Source organism: Rhinatrema bivittatum, chromosome 5 (genome assembly GCF_901001135.1).
Source record: "Rhinatrema bivittatum chromosome 5, aRhiBiv1.1, whole genome shotgun sequence".
Classification (NCBI taxonomy): Eukaryota; Metazoa; Chordata; class Amphibia; order Gymnophiona; family Rhinatrematidae; genus Rhinatrema; species Rhinatrema bivittatum.
In genome coordinates this window covers 372092318-372117943 of record NC_042619.1, presented here as the reverse complement: position 1 = coordinate 372117943, position 25626 = coordinate 372092318, and the positions used below count along the sequence as shown (strand labels likewise).

At 45.8% G+C, this 25626-nt stretch overlaps 1 protein-coding gene across 1 annotated transcript in view; it reads left to right on the top strand.

Annotated features, from left to right (window-relative positions):
* The window catches only part of AFF3 (AF4/FMR2 family member 3), an 862899-nt gene that overhangs the window by 405939 nt on the left and 431334 nt on the right, over positions 1 to 25626 (top strand). Inside the window, exons 13-14 of the mRNA XM_029603314.1 lie at positions 4226 to 4283; positions 6417 to 6600. Of these exons, the coding sequence (XP_029459174.1) occupies positions 4226 to 4283; positions 6417 to 6600 (242 nt within the window). The remainder of the gene's footprint in view (positions 1 to 4225; positions 4284 to 6416; positions 6601 to 25626) is intronic.

Below are 25626 nucleotides of genomic sequence, written 5' to 3'. Positions count from 1 at the left end.
TTCTCCAAAAATCCTCCGGAGCCTCAACCACTGTCCTCTGAAGTGGACATCACTTACCAAGCCAAGATGTCCTGGATGTAAGGAAAAGTGGAAAAAAATGGGAATATCTCCTATCTTGGGAGGGCTTTGGGCCTGAAGAGAACAGTTGGTAACTTGCCACCAACATCCTTGATAAGACCTCATCAGGAAGTTCGATGCCACACACCTTCGAAAACCCAAACCCCCAGGGAGGGACCTTAAGAGGGGGGGTACTGTTATGACCGTCAGTTGTAGAAAGCTGCGACCAATTCAACTCACATCATGTGTTGCCCTGCTTTCTCTTCGGGTCAACTCACGGTTCAGGCTAGCTGCTATCGCCGCATACATCCGGGTTCTCAAGCCTCCTCATGGTGGCTGGAACGCTGCCGCCACCCACGCCGATTCCTGTTCTTCCTAGGTACGCGCATGCGCCACCGGGCCTCTCTTTGAAGGCCCAATGGCGGGAATCTCAGGGGCATCCCCGACTGATGACATCACAAGGTTGGGATTCATAAGCACCTCCCTCGCCCATTGCTAGCTGACTTGGCAATGAGTTCCTTCACTACTGGTGCTTGCTACTGTCTCCTCGGACCCGTGGTTCCTGTTTCAGATCTACCTGTGGCTCTGGACTCTGACTCGGTTACCCACTCCTCGGGGGCCTGCTTGCGCTCCTGTTGGAGACCTCATCTCCTGGCTCCCCCGCTCCTTGGGGTAGTCCCTGCTGGTTCCAGAGACCCTGCCTGCCAGCTTCCCTGCTCCTCGTGCTTGCCCCTCGAACCACCTTACTGCTTTGGAGACTTAACCCTGCGCTTCCTCGCTCCTCGGGCAGCGCCTACGCCAGTGACTGTACTCCACTCTTCCCCGCTCCTCGGGGCAGTGCCTACGTTTTACACCAGTGACTGTACTCAGCACCTCCCCGCTTCTCGGAGCAGTGCCTCGCTTCTCTACCAAGAGATTCCATCGTATTCAGCCCCACTCCTCGGGGCAGCTTACGTCACCACTTGGAGATTAGTCTCGGGCTTCCCCACTCCTCGGGTCAGCTTTCGTCATCACACTAGAGCCTCTCTAGCTATGCTGTCCTGCCCCTCGGGACAGTCTCTGCTGCATTCCTCCAGAAGTTCTTGTCCCCACTCCTTGGGGCCTGCCTAGTGCTTCTCTGATGGGGGCTCCTGCTCTGGCACTTGCATCTCCAGTGCTGCCTAAGTACTGTGGGTTCCCTCAGAACTGTGTCTCTTACCCTGCTCCTCGGGACTCCTCACAGTACACTCTCTCCAAGCTCCTGCGATCACGTGGCTGTGATGCAGGACGCTGTACCTCTCTGCCACTACTGCTGTATCTCCTGCTGCAGCTGACCTTGCCTCCCAACGGTGAGGACCTCCCCACAGGTGATATCAACCCTCACCTCGGGCCAGGGGTCCACAAAACCCATGGATCCTAACAGGACCATGTTCAGCTGATGGGCTGCAATGCAAGCATTGAGCTAAGGAATACCGTCTTCCCAAAATTGCCAACACTCTTGGGTCCTTGCTGGAGAGGAGTTTGAAAAAAAAAGGATTTCTTAGCCCATTTTAATGTTGATTCAACCACCACTGACTAGTTAGGGAGTTGTACTACCAAAAGCCCAGGGTTCTGTTGAACTCTGTACTTGACGTCAAGCTTACGGGTGGCCAGCGGGCATGAAAATGGATTCTATCACATCCTAAAGTACAAATCCAGCAGAATGTTATGAATGGCCTCTGATTCCAGTGGAGTCTCCAGGATCCTCAGGATTCCAAATACCTCATTCCTGAGGTGCCTTCATTGGAACTGACCTTTAGGGAAAAAAAAACTAACCTTTCATTAACTCAGTGATTTCATCTATGGACTGTTGCGACTTCTGAGCCAGTGATGGTGAAGAGACATCCTCTTTGGACACCAGAATAGATTTGTCTTCCTGAGACATCCCTATTAAGGGGAAGATCCCCAGTGGTTCTTATGGATTGCAGGGGTAGGATGTAGCATATCGAATCCAGTGTAATAAGCCTGGCAGTAGGAGGCCAAAAAGGGTCCTCTGGAGGCCTGTTGGGCCTGGCATCTGGATAAAAAATATGAGAAGATGACATCAGAATCTTTCTAGCCAGAAATGAGGAAGGGACCTTAACAAAACTTCCTTGCCCCACCCCCAAATCACCGGCACCTGCAGAAGAGTGAAAAGTCGAGGCCAAAGGGGGTTGGATGCCTGATATGTTCCGGTGGCACTGGATGCATTAATGGCGCTACCTTTGCCAATGGCAACAAGTGCTTCAATGGCGCAGCCTATACCAATGGCACCGAGTGCTTCGATGACACTGCCTGCACTGATGGTACCAAACATTTCCTCAGCACCAAGTGAACCAAAGGTTCCAGTATCTTTGGTGCCAGACGTGTCAACGTCGCTTTGTGTATTGATGGCGCTCAAGGCACCAATGATGCTGGATGCCTTATCAGTGCTGGTGATGGCACAGAGTGAATTAACGGCGTCAAACGCACCCTGTGGCTCATATACTTGGAGGAAGACTTCTCCAATGATAAGCGATGCTCTCTGTATGAGACTTCAGAGGCCCCCATGGAGAATGAGATCTGGGATCATGGCACAGTTCTCGGTAACTCTGGCACCCCATGCTTCTTGGATTTGCCAAATTCTGACATCACGGAAGAGCCCAAAAGCTCAAGGAGAAGGGGAGCCTGAAGGATTAATCCTTTGCTGGAACCCAAAGAGCGAGAGGAAGAGCTCCAGGGCCTAATGAACCTCAGCTTTCTTGTAGGCCTGGTTTCTTTGTGCCTTCAGAGACATTCTGCCACAATGGTGGCAGTTAGCTGAGTTGTGGTTGGGGTCGAGGCAGTGGTAGAAAACCTGGTGCCCCTCAGCCAAGGACATTGTACTACTGTAGTCACAGACCCGGAACCACTCAGGATGGTGCTTTTCCCCAGCATCTCGAATTCAGCTTCTTCTTCTTGTTTTGTTTTGTTTTTATTCAGTAGCACTGAAAAGTGATGCTATAGAGCTGCCAAAGCAGTGAGGCGGTAAAAAAAGAAGATACACAGGAAAAAACATTGAAGCGAAAGAAAATTCACATCCATGCAGCTGTGCAAACAAAAGACTAAGGAGGCTCATGAGGCAGTGCTTGCGTGGAAACCTGCATATGTACAGTCAGGCCTGGATTTGTCAATAGGCACACTAGGCCTGTGCCTAGGGTGGCAAAACTCTGGGAGGACGGGGGTGGGGGGTGGGGGGGAGGACAGTAAGCTGGCTGGTGATTTGCTGCCTTTCAGTTTTGCTGAATCTCACTCAAACGAGAACAGCACTCTGTTTCCTGATCTCCTCAGGATGCAAGGAACAGGAGAGGAGGGGGAGTGAGCCTGCAACAGACAGATCAAAGGGTGATTAGGAGCATCTGAGTAGAGATCATTGAAGGGTGGGAAGAGAGGCTGGGAGATGAAAGGGAGTGTAAGTCTGTGTGTGTAGGCAGGGACAAAGGTGGGGCAGTGTATGTATATGTGTGTATGTGTATGTGAGAGAGAAGGAATTGCTACTGTCTATGTTTATGTCATATTGGGTGGAATGTTAGAGAGGGGCTGTAAGGAGGAACAGGACCAGAGCATGGTAGGGGCGCCTTCCTCCTCCCCTTCCCACCCACTATAATTCAAAACCTCCCTCCCTTGATCTTGGATTCTAGACCCCAGATCCTTGAGCCTCCTTTCTTTCCTACCTCTCTTCTCCCCAGATCCTGGAATCCACTCCCCAACCCTTCCAGCTCCCTTCTCCCCTTCTTCAATCCAAGAGCTGTTATCCAACCTCGGTGGGGGGGGAGGGGGTGGGAAACAGGGCTGACAGCACCAACAGTGCCTAGGGGCACCAAAACCCTAAATCCATCTCTGTGTGCAGTAGTATCTAAAAGCTCTATTGAGCTAGAAAGAATGGTCCATTTGGCGCCGTCAAATGACATCCCATACGTGTCATGGCTAATTAAGCACTGCTTGTTGACAGTGAAAAACTTTACTAAATTGTTACAACCAATAATTAGGTTAATTCAGGCAGACAGATTATAGAGGGTATTTAAATATCTTCAACCTGCACATTTTTGCAGTTTTGTTTGAGAATAATAACATGACAAAAGCAATAGATTGTCAAGCCACAAAGATCTGTCCTTTCAGTTGCTCATTGGTTTTTATTTCTTTTTTTTTTTAGAAAAAGGTGAAGCTGAGGCAAAGAATGCAGCTGATAGTGGATCCCAAATGCAAACATCGTAAGTCAACTTTATTTTTTTTTTCATGAACTGAGATGTGTATTATTTTTTTGCATGCCCAGTAGTGTAAAAGATGGGCATTTTCAGTTCAAATGAACTTGCTGATTCATTTATTTAATTAATCATCATGTAACCTCCCAGCTGTGCATAGGCACACAAAAAAAGCCCTTGATGGGTTATTTCTTGTGCGGGGACAGAATTTTCCTTTTGGTCCTCCCCATGAATGTATAGATCTTTTACCCCTCTGTTGAAAATCACCACACGGGATAGCATAAACAAAATGTCTTTTTTACTCACTAGTCACAGTGCAGTAAGAAATTACACGCCATCAATGTCAGTAAAGGGCACACTCAATGGTAAAAGGAATAATTTCAGACTTTCTTATTAGACCAGAATTCTTCTTCCTACAGATGCTGAAATACATCCTTCAGGTTTAGAAAGAGAAATAAAGGAGCTGGGCACATAGGTTGCTTACTACCCTTAGAGAGGTGCTTTTGTTTGAAACAAAAAGGAAAATTTCAGAGAAATTTCCCACATTTTGTTTGAAAAAAAAAAAAAAAAAAAAGCAAACACAATTTTTAATTGTGTGTGGTGAAGGCTGGCAAGAAGGGGGTACAAGGCTGTAAAGTTCATCTAGGGCACCTAATACCCTTGCACTGACCTGAAGGGAGTACATCAGACACAAGCCCTTTATTTACCCATCTCCAGAGGCAAATCCTGAGGAAATGTAGGAGTCAGGTGAAAGAGTTCCTGGGAGTGTGGCTGGGTTGTCAGCTTCCTAGAAATATTATCACTGGCACTTTATATGGGAACTTTGACCCCTGCTTTCCTTCTTTTCTGCCATTTCAATTCACTGAAAGGACCAGGCTCCAAGGGGGCCTCCCTACCTTGGCGCTCTCAATGATTTGACCTGTGCCATGCCTGGGGGATGAGGGGGTGCCATCTCATTCTTAGTCTTAGGCAGGAGATTGCCTTGAGCCAACCCAAGTACGGTTCTGGTAGTGTTCAGTAGGGATGTGCCTTTGTTTACAACTAATGTGCAAAATGCAATGAATGAGGCCATGTTCAGTTAATTCTGAAGGGAATGAACCAAAAATAACCTCCTATGAAAATATCCCCGAATTTTCAGGTATTTTTGTATTTGTTGAATTTAAAAAAAAACTGGTCTCCCATGAGACCAGGCTTCAGTGCCGGGGATCAACCCAGAGGACAGGTTCCATCACTGAGGCCTATGTGTAATGCTGGGGCCCATCCTAGAGACCTAGGGCCAGGTTTCCCAACATCTACTTTTAGCCACGATTTTCAAAAAATGACTCTTGGAGGATGCACTGGAGTGACATCACTCGGGCACATCCTCCAAGTGAACAATGTCATTTTTTTGAAGATCACGGACAGAAGAAGATGAGAGGCTTGATCCTAGGTCTTCAGCCTGGGCTCCAGCATTGAGCCTAGATGCCAATGATGGAATCCATCCTCTGGAATGGTCCCCAGTGTCTGGCTTAGGCCTAGGCCTTGGTGATGGGACTAGGCCTCTGGGATGGGCCCCAACATTGGGCCTATCCCTAGGACTCGATGACGGGACAAGGCCTCCTGGTTGAGCCCTGATGTCATACCTAGATCTCAGAACCATGATTCTAATTATTGATGATTAACTATTCCTATGTTTTAGAATGATTAATTATCAGATGGTTCCTAATCAATGTTAGTGTAACCAGTCCATGTGTAGACAAGTTGATACTTTGACTGGGAAATGGTTATAGAGAAAGTAGAGCAGTGGCTGGTTGGATGACAGAGTCTGCATTGTTATTAATGCATAATAAAAAGTTAGCTCTATATTTCGTGATGGCTTGAGAGTTATTGTACTACTATGAGGATAAAACCAGTGTAATGGTAACATTTGTAATGGTATCAGAATTTGATGTCAGTAATTGGTTGGAATATGTGGAGTGTTTAGGATATTTCTTTAAGGCCAGCAAGATGGCGGACATGTTTTAGCCATGCTCCTTGTGCCTTGCTTGCTTACCTTGTTTTCTTCCTGCAATTTTCCATCATGGCGAAAAGGAAGGGCAAGATCTGTGTTTCCTTCACATGATGTTTCAGTTTCTACCTCTTGATCCATGGATCATTTTGTAGTGCGGGGAGAAGGGGCACTAACTACATCCGTGGAGACACCACTGGGAGCTGTTGTGGAGACAGGAGTACTGTGGATCTCCTTGGCTTTGGAGATTTTTATCAGCTCAGAGGATAAGAGGATGCATGGAGAAACACTAGAGCAGTTGCCCGCTGATTACATCATCACAGTTGTGAACCCAGATGGGTCATTCAGAGTGGTGTCCAGCTCACCCAGACAAGTTTTCATCAATATTGTGGGAGTAGAAGCCACCCTAGAGCTTGTTTTTTGACTAAGTCTTCTACAGGGAGTGTTACATTCAAGCAAGTACAATGGAGCTTGTATACCTAGACCAGAGGTATTTTCTTTGGAAATTATTTGGTTAGCTATTCAGGGTCCAGGAAAATCTTTGTCAGAGCAGTTTACTCACTTGTCTACTCAGATTATATCTCTTATGACTAAGGTTTCTGATCACGAGGCTACATTGCTGGACTGTACATAAAAAGAATGGAGACTGAAGAAACAACTATTAGGAAAGTTGTTGCAATTCGGCCTGTGGCCGGAGCCACAGGCCGCCTCTTACCTCCCAGAGTGCCTGGAGCCGCCGCCGATGTTCCTTGCGCGGCAGGGGGCCGCTATCACTGCCGGTTCTTCTTGCGGCATGGATCCACTGAGGCCTTCTCTCTGCGGCACGGAGGCCGCCACCTTTGGGCTCCTCTGTGGTATGGAGTTGCTCCTCTATCCTCCTCTTCACCTCGGCAGGGAGCCTCGGACTTCGACCGCTTCTTCCGCGGCATGGAGCCACTGCCCACGTTGTCCTCGGCAGGCCTGGAGGCCTGCTCCTCAGCAGCAGGATGTTGCCCTCTGTCCGCCTCCAGCATTGGGCCTGGGCGTGGCCTGCTCTGTCTCCTTCTGTTTCAGCTGCATCTGCAGGGCCGCTGTCCAGGGTCCTGCAGACTTCCTGTTCCTGCCCTGCTAGGGGTGGGCCCGCTTCTCTCTCCCTCAAAGGACCAGTGAGGGAGTGGAGCCTGTGAAGTCATCAAGGATGTCTTCCTTCCTTAGCCCTACAAAAAGGCTCAGCTGTCACTTCATCTTCGCCTTTGCAAGGAGTAAGTTCTCTCATGGACTTCCTGTTCTCTACTCTTTCTGGGTGTTCCTGTTTCTTTGTTGAAGCTTCTTCGTCATCTTGTTCCTGGTCTCTTCCTTGGACGTCCCTTGTCTCGTCTTCTTTTCCCAGTCCTGATGTCTTCTATGGTTCCAGTCTCGATGTCTCCAGTGTTTCCGTCCAGATGTCTCTGTTCCAGTTTAATGTCTTCTACATCCTGTGTATTGATGTCTCGTCGTCCGTCTTGTCCAGAGGTCCAAGTCTTCGTCATTATCCTTCCCAGCGTAGTCCGCCACCAGCCCAACCAGGGTGTGTAGGGCACTGGTGGATCTTTCCACCCACGGAGCCAAGGTCTTCTATCTCCTGCCTGGTACCTCCTGACCTGGAGTCTTCGGATATCCACTTCATCCATCCCGGCTGCCCTTCACTGAGTGTCCGAGGAGTTCGTCCTGATGTCCTGGACTTCCGCCTGGAGGCCTTCTTGGATATAGTCCTCCGATGCTCTGGACTCTGGCTACGCCTAGCCCCCGGCGGGCAGTACTCTAGTGGATAGCCTGAGGGCCAGTCTGGCCACTGCAGGTTCCTCCCCGGCTGTGGATGGTAGCGCCCTATCCGGAGTCTTCTCCATCTCAAGTTTTATCCTGTTCCAGATGTTTCGGTTCCGGTCCCGGGTCCTAAACTCCCGTCCATCTTCAGTCTAACTTCTCTGGCCTGTTTCATCAGGCCTACAAATCTCCGTCTAAGATGGGGGTTGTCTCAGGTGTCGCTGGATCTCTTCTCATGCTGAGTTTTAGCCTGTCTGCTTTCTGCCTGAATCTGACCTTCGTCCACATCTGACCTTCGTCCATGTTTGACCTTCATCCAAGATTGTTCTTTGTCCTTGTCTACTCTGCTTCATGCCTGGCCTGCCGCCTCTGCTGCTCCCTGCAGCGAGTCCGAAAGGGCTGGGAAAGATCGGAGGACCATTCAGAGACCACCATTGCGTTGGTGGTCTCACGGAGGCGTGCAGGCCCGGTAGAGGTCCCCGTGTTCCAGTCTTGGATCGTCTCATCGCAAGGGCACACATTTCTTCCTGCGCTGGAGAGCGCCCCCTGGTGTTCTCGTCCATTACAGCGCAACAAAAATTCAGAAAGAAAATATTTCTTTGTTTAAAGATAAATTGGAAAATGTTGAGAATACTTTAAAGTGTAAAAATCTTCATTTGATCAATTCCCCCAAATCTGATAGAATTTCTCCTGGGGAAACATTGAAAATATATCTTCTAGAAATTTTGAAAATTATAACAGAGGCCATACCACCAGTTACAAGAGTTTTTATTTACTTTCACCCAAAAGAGAAAGTAATATTGAAGATAAAACTGAGCTGTCTCCAATTTCAAGGGATAACTGGGACTTAACTGCCTTTTAAGAGAGTTCTGGAGGAACTTTTATTACTCTGGCAACCCTAATGCTATACTTTGTACTTGAGCTGGACTGTGAGAAGATACTGAGACATATTTTAAACATAAGGAAGAAATATATGAAACTTTGAAAGTCAGAATTTTTCCAGATGTGGCAAAGTCTACACAAAGAAAAAGAGGCAGTTTTTATTGTTGCATCCTAGGGTGATTCAGATTAGAGCTTTGTTTTTCTCGAAATTTCTGTTTAAATGTGTTGTTAGATTTAGAAATAGGTTTTTTATGAGCCTGGTCAAATATCTGTTTTTCTTAATGTTAAAGTATCCCCAGAGTCACCTGGCTATGGAGGGCACCTCAGATCAGCCTTATATTTTACAAGGCTTGGCTGAGCTGGAATCAGCTCCCGTTCATCAGCTCATGCCACTCTGGAAGCATTTTCATCACTGTTTAGAGGTCATCAGGATTGAGATGTGTCTTAGCAGGAATCTACTGCCATAGGAGGAAGAGTGCGTGATGAGCACTGATTGCATTGTGAGGGCTCCCATAATCTGTAGGTCTTCAGATTTTGTGAGGAGGAGGAGGAGTGTTCATGTTGCCACTGCTGGAGTAATGTGGCTCAGTGTTGCCCCTCACAACCACAAAGGCAAGAATGCAAGGTCCACCTCACAGTCAGATTTGCCTGTTAGGCCTAGATCAATCAGAGACAGATAAAGAGGTAGGGAGTATCTTAAATAATATCCTAGATTGTGATATAGCTCTAATTTTGGTTCCTGTTATTGTCAACAACTGATGGGTGCAAATATAGTGCATTTAGGGACAATTTTCTCAAAAATGGGAAAAGAATGTTTTTGATCAGCAGGCTCCAAGAGAAATTGCCAGAACCTCAACCAATTAGTCTTGTTATGACCACCGGCCGCGGCCGGCCGCAGCAGGCTCAACTCACGTCATGTCATGCCTGGTTCTCCAGTTCTGGTGTTCTCACGGCGGTGGCCAGTCACCACCACTGCATTCCTCCCGGCCCTCTGCATTCCAGGTAGTGGCCAGGACGCTGCCGACCAGCGCTCTGATCCTGGGCCTCTCTAGGCGCGCACGCACGCTATCTACCCTTCCTTTAAAGGGCCTATGGCAGGAACTCTGGATTCGTCCCCGGCTGATGACATCATTCAACTCTAGCCTCCACTAACCGACTTGGCAATGAGTTCAATGGTTCTTATTGCTGCCATATTCTCTCCATGGACCGGTTGTTCCTGTCGTCCGACCTCTGTACTTCTCCTTCCGGGTTACTCTCTCAGTGTCTCCCGCTTCGCGGACCCTGGCTCAGCACAACCTACTGGACTCTCTGTCAGCGCTTCCTGCTCCTCTGGGCCAGGCTCAATGTAACCTTACCCAGACTCTCTATCAGCACAAACCCTGCTCTGCGGGCCCTGGCTTAGCGCAACTTTACTGGACTCTTTCTCAGCGCCTCCCACTCCGCGGGTCCTGGCTCAGTGCAACCCTACCTGGACTCTCTCTCAGCGCTTCCCGCTCCTCGGGGTCAGGCTCAGCACCATTCTACCTGTGAGCTCCAACCACAGTACCCGCAGCTCCTAGGAATCCCCAAGGTACTCCTCCTTGAGGACTTTTGTCACAGTGCCTTCTCTCTTTGGGAGCAGGTTCAGCACAGTACACCTCCAGACTGAATCTTGGTGCCCCGCTCCTTGGGGCATCCCTCTTCGCTACCACTACAGAGGGTCCTGCATCAGCTTGCCGTGTCCCGGGCAGTATCCCTGCACTGCTGCCCTCCAGGCACCGGCTTCATCAGGTTCCCTGCTCTAGCCTTTATCCAACAGACTATAGTTCGTGCCTCTTCATCTGCATCTCCTCATCTCGAGGCCACTCCTACATGGTCCGGCTCTACTCTCTTCAGAGCTGCAGTGGTCTTGCACTCCCTGAGACTATTTCTCCTCTCACCTCCTGGAGTGCTCCTGTCTTGAATTGTGCCTACTCTGACACTCTCTGCAGGCACTCGCCTACCCTCTCCAGGACCAGCCACACAGGGGCGCTCCTAAATCCTACCAGCTCAACCTGCGGGGAACGAGGGTTGGCTCAGGTGAAGTTCCAGCTTGCCTCTGTTCCCGGCCAGCCTTGCCTCCTGACGGTGGGGACCTCTGGGGCCCAACTCCTCAGGTAGCAACAATCCATCTCAGGCCAAGGGTCCACAATTCCTAACAGATTGCCAAGTCCATGGACCTGGCAGAGGCCTCGGCAATTCAGGCCATTCCTGGCCTGGCACAAAAGATCCTCGAACAGCAAAAGATCCTGGAAACCTTATCAGCTGCAGTAGAGAATTTAAGTAATCAATTGGATGCTGCTGCAGCGGTCACTATACCGTCTTCCAGACCTATCACCTCGGCCTCCATGCCGGTTACATGGCCAACGGCCCCTTTACCGGTACCTCCTCGATTCTCGGGTAACCTCCTGTTGTGCAGGGGATTCCTAAATCAATGTAATATGCATTTTTGCTGCAACCAGCCTACTTCCCAGATGTCATTACAAAATACACCTACATCCTTTCCCTCCTGGATAGCAAGTCCTTGGCCTGGGCTTCGCCCCTTTGGGAGCATGCAGTCCCTGTCCTCTGAGATCTGCCCGGGTTCCTTGCCTTGTTCTGATCCGTCTTCGACGACCTTGGCAGACACTCCGCCTCCGGATCCACGTGCCCGGTTCTTAGCTGACTACGTCATAGAGTTCTGCAGTCTGGCTTCCGAGCTACATTGGGACCTTGATTGCCTTCGAGCCATCTTTCTGGAGGGATTAAACTCCCGTATCAAGGAGGAGTTGGTGGCCCATGAGTTACCTTCATCCATTGATTCCCTAATTTACCTCACTGGTCGTATCAATCGGCATCTCCAGGAGTGTTCACAGGAAGTCCAAGAAGCCTACGGCGAGCTTGCACCATGTTCAATGCTCTCCATCTCCTAGGGTGGACGTGCTTCCCCAAAACAAGACAGGAGAGGAGCCCATGCTAATGGATCAAGGTAAGCTCTCCCCCGAAGAACGATGCTGACACTAGCGGTCGGTCCTTTGCCTTTACTGCGGTAACTCCAGATACGCATTACCCGCCTGTCCCGTGCATCCGGGAAACTCTCGGGCCTAGGTTTGGCAGGGGGGACTGCTCCTAGGCCTGACTTCTCCATCTCCTTCACTAACCCTACCTGTCTCAATTAAATCTGACAACCAAGAATTCCATACCTTGGCCTTGGTGGATTCTGGAGCCGGAGGCAACTTTATTTTGAAGCAACTCATGGAACACCTTCGGATCTCCACCATCCACACCCCGTACCTCTGCTTCTTTCCTCTATCCACGGAGAACCCTTGCCCAAGCAGGTCACCCATGTTACAACCCCGGTCCATCTTTGAACAGGATCCATGCATGTGGAGTCCATCTCCTTTCATGTGTTAGACAAGCCATACACCCGGTGGTATTGGGTCTGCCGTGGCTACAAAAGCATGCTCCTCAGTTTGACTGGGTCACACTGCAACTCTCTCGCTGGAGCCCTTCCTGTCACTCCAAATGCCTGGAGCCTGTTTCTCCCCGGTTTTGTCTTAATACCTCACTTCTGCCTCCCGGCCTTCCTCCGCAATATTCAGCTTTGCTGATGTCTTCTCCAAGAAGGCCACTGACACCCTACTTCCTCACTGAGCCTATGCTTGTGCCATCAATCTACTTCCCAATACAGAGCCTCCTCGGGGCAGTATTTACCCGCTGACCCTCACTGAGAAGCAGGCCATGTCTGATTACATCCGCGAGAACCTGGCCAAAGGATTCATCTGACCCTCCAAGTCTCCCGCCAGAGTCTTTGCATTGACCTCTCATTTCCGTCTTTGCATTGACCTCTCATTTCCGAGCTCTTCAACAGACTCCAGGGGGTGAAGATTTTTTCCAAACTTGATCTCAGAGGGGCATATAATCTGGTTCGTGACCGAGAGGGAGACGACTGGAAGACAGTTTTTAATATGAGAAACAGTCACTACGAATATCTCGTGATGCCGTTTGGCCTTTGAAATGCCCCAGCTGTCTTTCAGAACTTAATGATCGAGATCGTCAGAGACATGCTATACCAATGTGTTGTAGTGTATCTCGACGATATCCTAATTTTTTCAAAAGTCCTGCAAAGCCACTGTCAGGACATCACCTGCATTCTCCAGTGTCTCCGAGAAAACCAGCTCTATGCCAAACTAGAAAAATGTTCCTTTGAGCAGGAGACCATATTCTTCCTGGGTTACATTGTCTTGAGTCAAGGCTTTCATATGGACCCTCAGAAGCTAAAAAGCATCCGGGATTGGCCCCAGCCCATGGGTTTTGTTCTCTACAAAGGTTTCTTGGCTTTGCCAATTATTACCATTCCTTCCTCCACCACTACTCCACACTGACCGTATCTCTCACGGCTATGACCCGCAAGGGCTCCAATCCCTCTCTTTGGTCACCCGAGGCCATTACAGCTTTTCAAGACCTCAAAACTGCCTTCCTTCGTGAGCCATGCCTTCGACATCCTGATCCCAGATGTCCATTTATTGTTGAGTTTGATGCCTCCGATGCGGGAGTTGGAGCGGTTTTAAGTCAGTACTCCACAAATCAAACCTTACACCCATGCTCCTTTTTCTCCAGACATTTTTCCCCTGCAGAATGCAGCCATGCCATAGAAGATAAGGAGCTTCTGACTATCAAATTAGCCTTCGAGGAGTAGCGTCCCTGGCTTGAGGGAGCTCAGCACCAGATCACGGTGTACACCGATCACAAGAACCTCAGGTACTTGCACCGGGCTGGCTCTGCTCTCTTCAGGGCTGCAGTGGCCTTGCACTCCCTGAGACTCTTTCTCCTCTCACCTCCTGGAGTGGTACTGTCTCGAACTGTGCCTAATCTTTCTGACACTCTCTGCATGCACTCGCCTACCCTCTCCATGACCAGCCACACAAGGGCGCTCCTACCGGCTCAACCTGCAGGGAACGAGGGTCGGCTCAGGTGAAGTTCCAGCTTGCCTTTGTTCCTGGCCAACCTCGCCTCCCGACAGTTGGGACCTGTGGGGCCCAACTCCTCAGGTAGCAACAACCCCACCTCGGGCCAAGAGTCCACAATTCCTAACAAGTCTACAGCCGTGCACATATATTGGTGAGCCTATTCCCATGGCTGGGAAAGCTATTGTGGATGTGAGGGAAGGAGATGGAAGCAACATCACTACTTTACTTTATAAGGAATCTTCTGTTCTAGACTTGTTAAAAATTAGTTGACTTGGCTCAACAGCACTTGATGACATATTGCAGAAGAGTGCATCTAAATTTACACTGGGATTGGGGACAAAGGAGTTTCGCATTGCAGTAGTTCCAGACACTCAATCTGGTTTCTTATGGGCCCAGTTGGTGCCTTATGCTCCGTGGGAAAAGTGGCTCAAGGAGCTTCTTTGATTGTATAAAGCTGGAATTTTAAAAAATGTCAGATTTTCATGCTAGGCCACCCCCATTGTTCCTGACATCCTAAGTGATGGGTTGCTGTAGATTTGTGTATATGACGTAACATTGAATATGTTAGCTTAACTGGATTACTTAATTCCTCATGTTACCACTCCCTGGCCAGTAGGGGTGTGCATTCGTTCCCTGCGAATTGGGAATCCGCAACGTATAGGGCCATATTCATTGTATTCGTGGGGAAGTGAAACCTATTGCGATTCCCCACGATTACAATGAATCTTCGCCGAATTATTTGGCCGTCTAAAAGAGCCAATTTAAACAAACCCCCCACCCTCCTGACCCCCCCAAGACTTACCAAAACTCCCTGGTGGTCCAGCGGGTGGTCCGGGAGCCATCTCCTGCATTCACACCCTCGGTTGCCGGTATTCAAAATTGCACCGATAGCCTTAGACCTACTATGTCACAGGGCCTACCGGTGCCATTGGTCAGTCCCTGTCACATGGCCATCGGCGCCATCTTGTGCTCCTACCATGTGAGAAGGGCTGACCAATGGCACCGGTAGCCCCTGTGACATAGTAAGGGCAAAGGCTATCAGCGCCATTTTGATTACTGGCAGCCGACAGCCCAAGTGCAGGAGATCGCTCCCGGACCCCCGCTGGACCACCAGGGACTTTTGGCAAGTCTTGGGGACCCTCCTGACCCCCACAAGACTTTCCAAAAGTCCAATGGGGGACCAGTAGCGACCTCCTGCACTCCGGCCGTCGGCTGCCAGTATTCAAAATGGTGCCGATAACCTTTGACCTCACTATGTCACAGGGGCTGACCATCCATTATGTCTCAAGATGGTGTCGGCCATCCATTGCTCCTACCATGTGACAGGGGCTGACCAATGGCACCGGTAGCCCCTGTGACATAGTAGGTCAACGGCTATCGGCGCCATTTTGAATACCGGCAGCCGAGGGTGTGAGTGCAGGAGATGGCTCCCGGACCCCCCCCCCGCTGGACCACCAGGGAGTTTTGGTAAGTCTTGGGGGGGTCAGGAGCGTGGGGGGTTGTAGTTAATTTAATTTTAGCCGGGAAACGAATAAGAATTAACGTATAAACCTATCGGGGGCCCCCTTGCCAAATGCAGCGTATCTGCCCCCCCCCCTGACGAATACGAATCCTGAATGCAACGTATGGCATCCCTCTGCACATCCCTACTAACCAGCTGCAGGGGAGAATGGGACTTGAAATGTATTCTTGATGGCAAGAAAAACAGAGTTGCTGTAAAAATTCACTCTATTCGCCAGGCTAGTGGTTTTCATTTATTGTTGAAAATGAATAGTTGCAGGTATTTACACAGTCTATATACAGGCACCATTTCTATTCTGCCTTTTTCCAAACTCCTCAGAAGTAAGATACTGGCCTCATGCTGAAAGTTTAACTTGGTCCTTCAGCGCCACACAGAAAATTATTTTATTTAGAGCAGAAAATACTTTATGCCCACTCTACATGTAGAGATCCAGAAATATGCTACTGGCCGCCCACCATGCTAAAAACTCTGGGGCTGCTCCCCTTGTCGAACACAAGCTTATATACTAGCACCTCAGATATGCCAATGCTCAGATGCCTCCTATTTAATTAAATCCTGGTTTTCAGAAAGGTGTTTGGTGACTGAGAGGTGAAATGTAGCGGCTTTTGAGATTGAATCATTTTATGCTTGGACACAATGTCAAGATAGTAGAGCTTTTATCATCAGCTATAATAAATGATATCTTATGCACCTGTCAGCTTGGGTGTGGTTATAATTGTTGGCCATGATGTAAGAATTGTTTCTGGATTGTATTGAGTTTAGCTGTTTTGAGGGGGTTAATGTTCAAAGGCACTTACATGCATAAAATCCAGTTTTATGCATGTTAAGTCACTCTCTGAAAATAACCCTGATAGTTTGTGAATAAAAGTATACGCATAACATGATTTTGCATATACTTTTATGTGCATACTAAATAGGCATAGGGACGATAACCTTCAAACAGGCATGCGAGCGCACATGTGCACATGTTTGCCGGCTCATGGCCAGAGACACATCCATTTCATTACATACACACATATATGCATTCATGTTGTAAAATAGTCTGGACACGTGTGTATATATGCGCACAATTTTAAATGGATGTGCGCATGTGCACACAAATGCCGCTTCTACCGTGTAAATGGGGGAATTGTATAAGGGACGCTCGCTGACACCATTCGCCATTTTCCCAGTTCACCCAGTTAAGGGATAGAACTTCCAAACCCCCCCTAATTTAATAGCTACCCTTCTCCCTTTTAGCCCCGACCCTTTTTATTTTATTACTTACACGCCATCCATAGCAGTAGTAAAGTCACATGGCAGGGAACCCCCAGTGCGCGCCTGTGCACAAAAGTATTCACGAGGTGAATTCACGAGGCCTTCCCCCAAAATGCCCACGCTCTGCCCAGACCATGCCCACACTCCATCCCTTTTTAGAATCTTTTCAATTGTGCGCACAGCGGGAGACACGCATGTCCCTGGGCGGCTTATAAAATCTGCTCGGTGCGCGACAGCCCAGCTTGCCTGCCTATCTCCCGGAATTGGCAGGCTCAAGGCTTTTATAATATGCCTTTTAGGGTGTGGGGAGGAAAAAGCTCCATTTTGGTCTGTTAATTTGGTCATAGGGCACCCCCATTCAGTTCATTGGTTTAAAAAGAAAAAAACATTTTTGTTTCATTCATTCATTTGTTTACCATTAAATTTATGGGGGAATCACTGCAGCCTATTATGGATTCCAAAACTGGGTTTTTCACATCGGTTCTAATAAAACTAGTGGGTAGACATCATCAGAAGGGTTGAAGGCATGGCAGCGCATCAAGACCATGTCAGTGTGGAACCAAAAGTGGCACAAATAGGTTAAGGCATTGTAAAGGAGCAAAGGGATACTGGCAGTGACAGGAGTTCTCCAAGGCACCGTCAGAGGAGCAAGGCAGCAGCAAGACGGGGAAGAACACCCTAAGGTTTCATAGGAGGGTACCACCAACAACAGTGGCATGAGCCCTCAAAGGCAGCGCAAGAGGCAAAGAGGCACCAAGAATGGCATCAACATCCCAGAGTTCCATGAAGGGGGAATGGAGCAGAAAAGGTTTGCAAGAAAAAACCCAAGGCACCAATAACAGGACAAACCAGAGCAATGAGAGGCATCAACACACTAAGGCGCCATAAGAGATGCAAAGCAGCCCGCCACAGTGCCATGAACACCCTAAGGTGTAAAGCCTGGAGTATAACAACAGGGAAGAGTGTCAGAAATCACCCCATTGTGTAAAGTCTGGGCATGGCAGCAAGGCTGAATGGCAGAAAAAGTCCCAGGGTTTTGTGTTTATTTTTTAATAAATAGTGTGCATTGAGGACATTGAGTGTGCATTGAGGACAATAGTTCACAGTGGCATGAAATTACGTGCAGTATGCTCCAAGATTCTGCAGTTTTATCTATTCAAGTTAATATTTTTTTATTCCCATTGGGAAGGATTTTTCAGTCATTAAATTTGTTTTATTTTATATATACTAATGATGTACAATTTTATATTCCCTGCTGATGCAATGGCCATTTTCCAATTTAAGCACTCCATATATGCATGGAACAAATAAGTGGTTAGTTGAAGCTAAATATTTTTACTTTTGAATAAAGCAAAAACCACCATGTTTTGCATAGGCAAACAGCAACCACAGAAAATGTTCAATTATCTCTGTCCTCTGAAGCACAAAATTTGAAAGTCATTATTGACTTACAATTATCTTTTAAATCTCATATAAATAAATTAACAAAGCAGCAGTTTATAAATTACAGCTCGATAGGCCATACGATGATTTTAGATTGCTATTACATGCGCTTTTATTCGGATAGCTTGATTATTTTGTAGAGTTTATGTGTTGGATTGCTAGACAGCTCTTCAAGTGATAGAAAATTTGGCTTAAATTAAAATTTTAAAATTTAAAAATGTAAAAATTAAATTTAAAAATTGAGGTTAAAATTATAGAGCACATTATTCCTGCTTTGATTACATTGCATTGGTTACGCATAAAATAGCATGCACACTTTAAACTATTAGTTAAGAACATAAGAACATAAGAATATGCCATACTGGGTCAGACCAAGGGTCCATCAAGCCCAGCATCCTGTTTCCAACAATGGCCAATCTAGGCCATAAGAACCTGGCAAGTACCCAAAAACTAAGCCTATTCCATGCTACTGTTGCTAGTAATAGCAGTGGCTATTTTCTAAGTCAACTTAATTAATAGCAGGTAATGGACATCTCCTTCAAGAACTTATCCATTCCTTTTTTAAACACAGCTACACTAACTGCACTAACCACATCCTCTGGCAACAAATTCCAGAGTTTAATTGTGCGTTGAGTGAAAAAGAACTTTCTCCGATTAGTTTTAACTAACTTCATGGAGTGCCCCCTAGACTTTCTATTATCCAAAAGAGTAAATAACTGATTCACATTAACCCGTTCTAGACCTCTCATGATTTTAAACACCTCTATCATATCCCCCTCAGCCGTCTCTTCTCCAAGCTGAAAAGTCCTAACCTCTTTAGTCTTTCTTCATAGGGGAGATGTTCCATTCCCTTTATCATTTTGGTCGCCCTTCTCTGTAACTTTCCATCGCAACTATATCTTTTTGAGATGCGGCGACCAGAATTGGACACAGTATTCAAGGAGCAGTCTCACCATGGAGCGATACAGAGGCATTATGACATTTTCTGTTTTATTCACCATTCCCTTTCTAATAATTCCCAACATTTTGTTTGCTTTTTTGACTGCTGCAGCACACTGAACCGATGATTTTAATGTGTTATCCACTATGATGCCTAGATCTCTTTCTTGGGCGGATTTGTGAATCCGCTTGTGGCAATTGCGATGTTCTAATGCACAACTGCTAGCAGTGCCATCAATGTGTGATTTTAAATAGCTGAAAATACATGCCCATACCTTTTCATGCATTGGTCCACAATTATAGAATGCCCTTGCCCTAGAATTGCAAGAGGAAAAAGATAGCAGTTTTTAAAAAGAAAGTAAAAGCTGCTTTATTTAAAGAGCCTTTTAAATGCTAATTTTACTATGAAGTTGTGAAGTTTTTATATATTTCATATCTGTCACGTGTTTTAACTATTTATGAACATTTGGCTGTTAACTGCACTGAACAATATAAAGGAAGTAATGGAATACCAAATCATATAAATAAATAAATAATATGATGGTATAGCAGCAATACAGAGTGGCATGGGTGATGTCTATTTTCCTATTGACACATCATATTTAGTACAAGAAAATGATCTGTCATCAGTATAACCTTTGTGACATAAATTTTATTACATTCCCTACTTAACATTGATCTTCTGATGAGAGGAATTTAGGGTTTCTTGTGAAACATTCTTGCCAGTTGGAATTTATGTCACAATCAGAACATGTAAATTATTTCTCATCAGTTTGGCTTTCCTGGTTATTTGTAAGGTTTGTTTTATTAAGAAAGCTTTCCCCATATTCTGTAGTTGAACACAGTTCTTCCCTTTGTTGATTTTCTGGTATTGTATTGGTTCTCACTGCCTACTGAAACCTTTACTACATTCAGAACATGTAAAATGTCTCTCTTGTACATCTTTTCTCTTACGCCTGCATTTCTTCCTTTGGATTAAAGATTTCTGTGGACAACATAACCCAGTACAATCAAGAAAAAAGGGTGGGAGAACTAGGCTGAGTTCCTAGAGATTTACAACAAATCAGTAAGACAAACTTTCAAAGGGGTGAGTTGGTGCACATTGATGCATGTGCATCAGCGCACACAAAGGGACATGGTGACTTTATAATGTGTGCACATATGTGTGTACATTATAAAATAGCCTTGGCACATGTGTGTGTTTGCCTAATTTTGCAAGTAGGCGTGTACAATGCACAAATTAGTTTTTGGCTGCAAAAGTCAAGGAATTTTATAACCAGCACGCATTCACATCAAGACCAATTTTCACCAATTCATGCACCAGTTCGCCCAGTGGAGAGCTAGGTCCTCCAAACCCACCTGGTTTAATAGCCTGCACTCATCCTAGTTACCCCAAACCCTTTAAACCCCTAGAGAATGGCTTTTTTGTTTGTTTTTTAAACTTGCACCTCCTCCATAGCAGAAGTAAAGTTATGAAGCACTAGACCTTCGCATGCACCCAAGCACGTAAGTATTTGCATGCATATCTCTTGGCCCTGCCCTGGAATGCTCATGTCCCACCCACACCTTACCCATACCATGTTCCTTTCTGATTTTGAGTGAGATGTGTACATAGCTGGAGATATGTGCACATGTAGGCAGCTTTTAAAATACAGTGGTCATTTGTAAAGCCTACATGAGTGTACATCTCCTGATTTTGGCACACTCCCGACTTTTAAAATTCTCCTTTAAGGTAGATTACCAGAAAAAAGATGGGGTGAGAGAAAAAACTTGTATTTTTTTTCTTTTTACAACCTTTTTTTCTGTGGTAAAACACTCTATTATAACCAATAAACAGGGTTGGAGAACTATGCTGGGATTGTAGATGGGTACAACAAAATGAAGAACATGAAAAGAGGTGGGGTGAGAAGAGAAATTTGTATTTTTTGTATTTGTTCAATTTTTTAGGGGGAGGAAAAAACCCCAGTATAACCAACCAACAAACAGAGTGGGATAACTAGGCTGAGATCCAAACAGCAAATAACATAGAAGCACCAAAACTCCCATGTTAGTACACAAATAAGCATGGCAGGTAGACAGAGCAGTATCAGCAAGTCCCCTAAGGTGGTACATATGGGCATGGCAGGTAGGCATGTGGCAGCAGGACCCCTGAGGTGGTACATCTGGGGCAAGGCAGATAGGCAGAGTGGTAGCAGAAAGACCCCCCCAGGGGGGTATATAAGGGCATGGCAGGTAGGCATGAGGGTTCAAGACCCCTAAATGTGGTACATCTAGGGCATGGCAGGTAGGTAGAGTAGTAGCAGCAAGACCCCTAAGGTTGATTATCAGAGGTATAATAGGTAGACATGTGGCAGCAATATCCTTAAGGTGAAATACCCGGGGCATAGCAGGTTGGCAGTGTGATAACAGCAAGACTCTTAAGGTGCTATATAACTGGCATGTACATAGGCACAGCAGTAGCAGCAAGACTCTAAGATGGTGCATCTTGGTAATGACAGGTAGGCATGTGGCAGCAAGACCCCTAAGGTAGTACATATGAGGCATGGCAGGTAGGCATGGGGAAGCAAGACCCCCTAGTTATTTATTTAAAATAACTTGTTACCTGCACCCTCCAATGTCCATGGTGTGTTACATCATAACATTCATAATAATACATAAAGGCATATTCATAAGTGATGCATAAAAAAATAATAATAATACAACGTAAGCACTGCTAGCTAGAAAAAAAGAGAATCAAACAGGACTGGACTGGAACTGAAATAAGGACTTAAAAAACAATGCTAGAAAAAAGAGACTGAGGCAGGGCTGGAAAAATTAGGAGTTTCATGGAACGCCTGACTGAACAGGTAGGTAGAGCGGTAGCAGCAAGATCTCTAAGGTTGGTTACCATGGGGCATGACAGGAAGGCAGAAAGGCAGCAAGGCCTCTATTGCAACAACTATATATTTTTTTGAGATGTGGCACCCACACTAAAAAATCAACCTAGCTTTCTTTAATATCAGGTACCTGCACTAAAAGAATCAGTCTAGCTTTCTTTTATATCTGGCATGCACACTAACAATTAAGGGCCGGATTTTAAAAGCTCTACTTGCGTAAATCGGGTTACGCATGCCAAGCCTATTTTATAAAGGCCTGGCAAAAGCGTAAAGCCGCGGGATGCAACTAAGTCCCGGGGCTTTAAAAAAGGGGCGGGCCAGGGGTGGGGGCAGGGCCAGAGGCTCCGGCACAGCAGCCATTTGCCGCTGTGCCGGGGGGTTGCGTGCCAGCAGGCTGCCGGCGTGCACAACCTACGCCTGCCCGGAGGCAAGCGCAGAAGGTAAAATAAAATTTTGGCGGGGGGGGGGGGGGGTTTAGGATAGGGCTAGGGGGGATAGGTTAGGGGAAGAGGTGGGAAGGTTAGATTAGGGGGAGGGAACGGGTGAAGGCTGCGGGCGTCGGCACACGCAGGGTGCACACCCTTGCGCGTGCCGACCCCCAATTTTATAACATGCGCGCATGTTCTAAAATCTGTCATCCATAGGTGTGCGCCGGGTAGCACACGCACATGTACGCCCGTGCATACCTTTGAAAATCTACCCCTAATTAACTCCACAATCTCTCTTCTCCTCCAAACTTTGTCAGTGTTTCCTAGCCCTGTCTTGGAGGCATACCTATCCAATAAAGTTTTCAGGATAGCCACAATGAATTTGGATGAGATAGATCTGCATACATTGGACACTCAATGAATGCATATTTATTACAGATATCCTGAAAACCCAACTGGCTAGGTGTGCCTCAAGGAGAGGGTTGGGAAACATTGCTTTTAAGTCCCTGAATTTACCAGCAAAGCATTGCTTACCGATCCTCTTCAACCAGCAGCATAAATCACCTTCTGCTTTCAGTACTCCCTCAGGATATCATTCACTTATATTTTCTGGTAATGTTATCTTTTACTCATTTTATTCTGACCAAAGGAAGCGAGTATTAGCTCTCAAGTGCCAGTCAAGAAATGTATTGTTACTTTTGTTAGTCCAATATAAAGGTATAACTGTATATGTTTTTGTTTTCTTTTGTTAACCTTTATTCAGTGATTATATGTGTCTTAATATAAATAAATTCCCCTTTAGTATTCTAAATATTATTGTTTAAAATGTTTGTAAAAGCATTGGCACCTCTTCAAAAAGTACTTTTGGTGCTAAAGAAATTGGAACTACTAATAAAAGAGGGAATTTCTTGAAGGTGGCCATTACATTCAGAAACTAGGTTTCAGACTTTCAGTGTTGCTTGATCACTGCAGGAGATTATACTTGCTAAACGATGCGATGTCACATATGCCTTTGATGTACTGATGTAATTTTAAAAGAGTGCAACTTCACCTCTGAATTACTTGAAATCCAATTACACCTATCTCTGCTCTCTCAGGCTTTTGTTGCTGTTTTTGAATTAACAAAAGGAGTCAAGAAATAGATAGGAACAGACACTTGCAATATATCAGTGTTCACCTTCACTCTGATGCAATGGTAGAATCTCTTTAAAGCCCCCTCCCCCCATCCCACCCGACCATCATCATTTCTCTCTTCTTTTCCAATGCATACTCACTTAGCAACCAGCCAGTGCACAAATAGCAAAGACCGAGGCTTCCAAGGGAAAAAAAAAAAAGATTTGATAAATGAACTCAGTTTGGTATGCCAGAGAGAGAAGAGGTCTTGAGTTTTAAAATTGTTCCCGTTGTCATTTCACTTGAGAAAAGAAAGATCTTCTTGTAGCTCAGTCTTGTGAGTTTTCGAGTGCATCTGACTGGCCGGTTATTTATGGGCCCTGCTTCCTGTTATTTAAATTTAGAGTGTTATATCATGTAAATCCCGCAAGGCGTCATATTTCATTACATAGGCAAGGCCAGTTGCAGAAGAAGGTACAAAAGGGATTTTTAGTACTGAATTCAGTGATGTCTGCAATAAACATAAGAAAAAATTTGTCTAGCAAAGAGTATGAAAGAATTGTACTGGTATAGTCTGAAGAAATGATGCTCACTAATGATTGTATGACTATGTGTTATTACATTTTACAAGACTTCAAATATTTTTTGTTCCATGCCTTCCATTCTTTTGTAAATAACTAATTGGTTGGTGATGTACTATAGTCTAGACTAATTGAACAGTAAAATGTCATTAGAAGAAAAGCTTGAGGAAGAAAGAATGTAATGCCACCTGGAAGTATTGTAGAAAATGGAAGATGTTTTTATTTGAGTGTTTACATTTCTTTTTGCTGATATTTTGACATATCACAGCTTGATGTAAAGTAAGATATGGCCTTTTACTGCTTTCATGTTTCTATATTTGATTAATATCCTAAGAAGGAGCCCTTTCTGTTACTGAGGAGACCATTGGAGAGGACTCTGGGTGGGGGAGACCATTTTACCTCCCCTTGGATGCTAATCTAAATTTGTGAGAGGAAGGCGTGTGGACATATTATAGGAGAACAGAAACTGTGTCACTTACTGTTAAACTGCAATTGTGGGAAGCGTGGTGTGCCGAGTAGCCTCTAGATGGCATCATGTATGGTAAAATTACATGATGTATTGGTGCTGAGTAAATTGTAAGCAGAGTGCTTAATGGGCTCGTTTTCTTTAAGAAGGATGAGAAGTCCTGTAGAAAGTGTGTTCCACCAGTTTATAATGTTGGGCTTGAGATTTAACTGGAGGAAAGAGCATAAAAACTGCCAAATTGGGTCAGACCAAGGTTCATCAAGCTCTTTTTCCAACAGTGACAATTCCGGGTCACAAGTACCTGACAGGATCCTAAATACTAGTAGATAAAGAACATGCTGCTTACACCCAGGGTTAAACAGTAGCCTTCCTCATGTCTACCTGGTTTATGAACTTTTCCAGTAAAATAAACAAGAGTATACAACATCACCACTAAAAAGTATCCCAATAAGTAAGTATCCAACTTGCATTTTGTTTATTATGATCTTTTCCTCCAGGAATGTGTTCAAACCTTTTTGTAAACCCAGCTACATTAACTACCTTTAACATATCCTACGGCAATGAATTCCAAAGCTTAATTTTGTGCTGAGTGAAAAAGTATTTACTCTGATTTTTTTAAAATGTGTTACTTAGTAATTTCATGGAGTATCCCCTAGTCTTTTTATTTTTTGAAAGAGTTAACTATGGAATCACATGTACTTTTCCACCTCATTCATGATTTTTTAAACCTCTATTATATCTCTCCTCAGCCATCTCTTCTGTAAACTGAAGAACCTTACTCTCTTTAGCTTTTCCTTGTTGGGGAATTGTTCCGTTTCCTTTATCATTTTGGTCACCCTTCTCTTAACCTTTTCCAATTCCGCTATATCTTTTTTGAGATGTGGCAACCAGAATTGCACACTGCATTCTAGATGTGATCACACCATGGTGTGGTATAGAGGTATGATATTCTTCATTTTATTCTCCATTCCTTTCCTAATAATTCCTATAACATTCTGTTTACTTTTAGGATTGTTGCCACATACCGAGCCAAAGATTTCAAAGTATTGTTCATAATGACGCCTAGATCCTTCTCTTGGGTGATGACTCCTAGTGTGGAACCTAATATC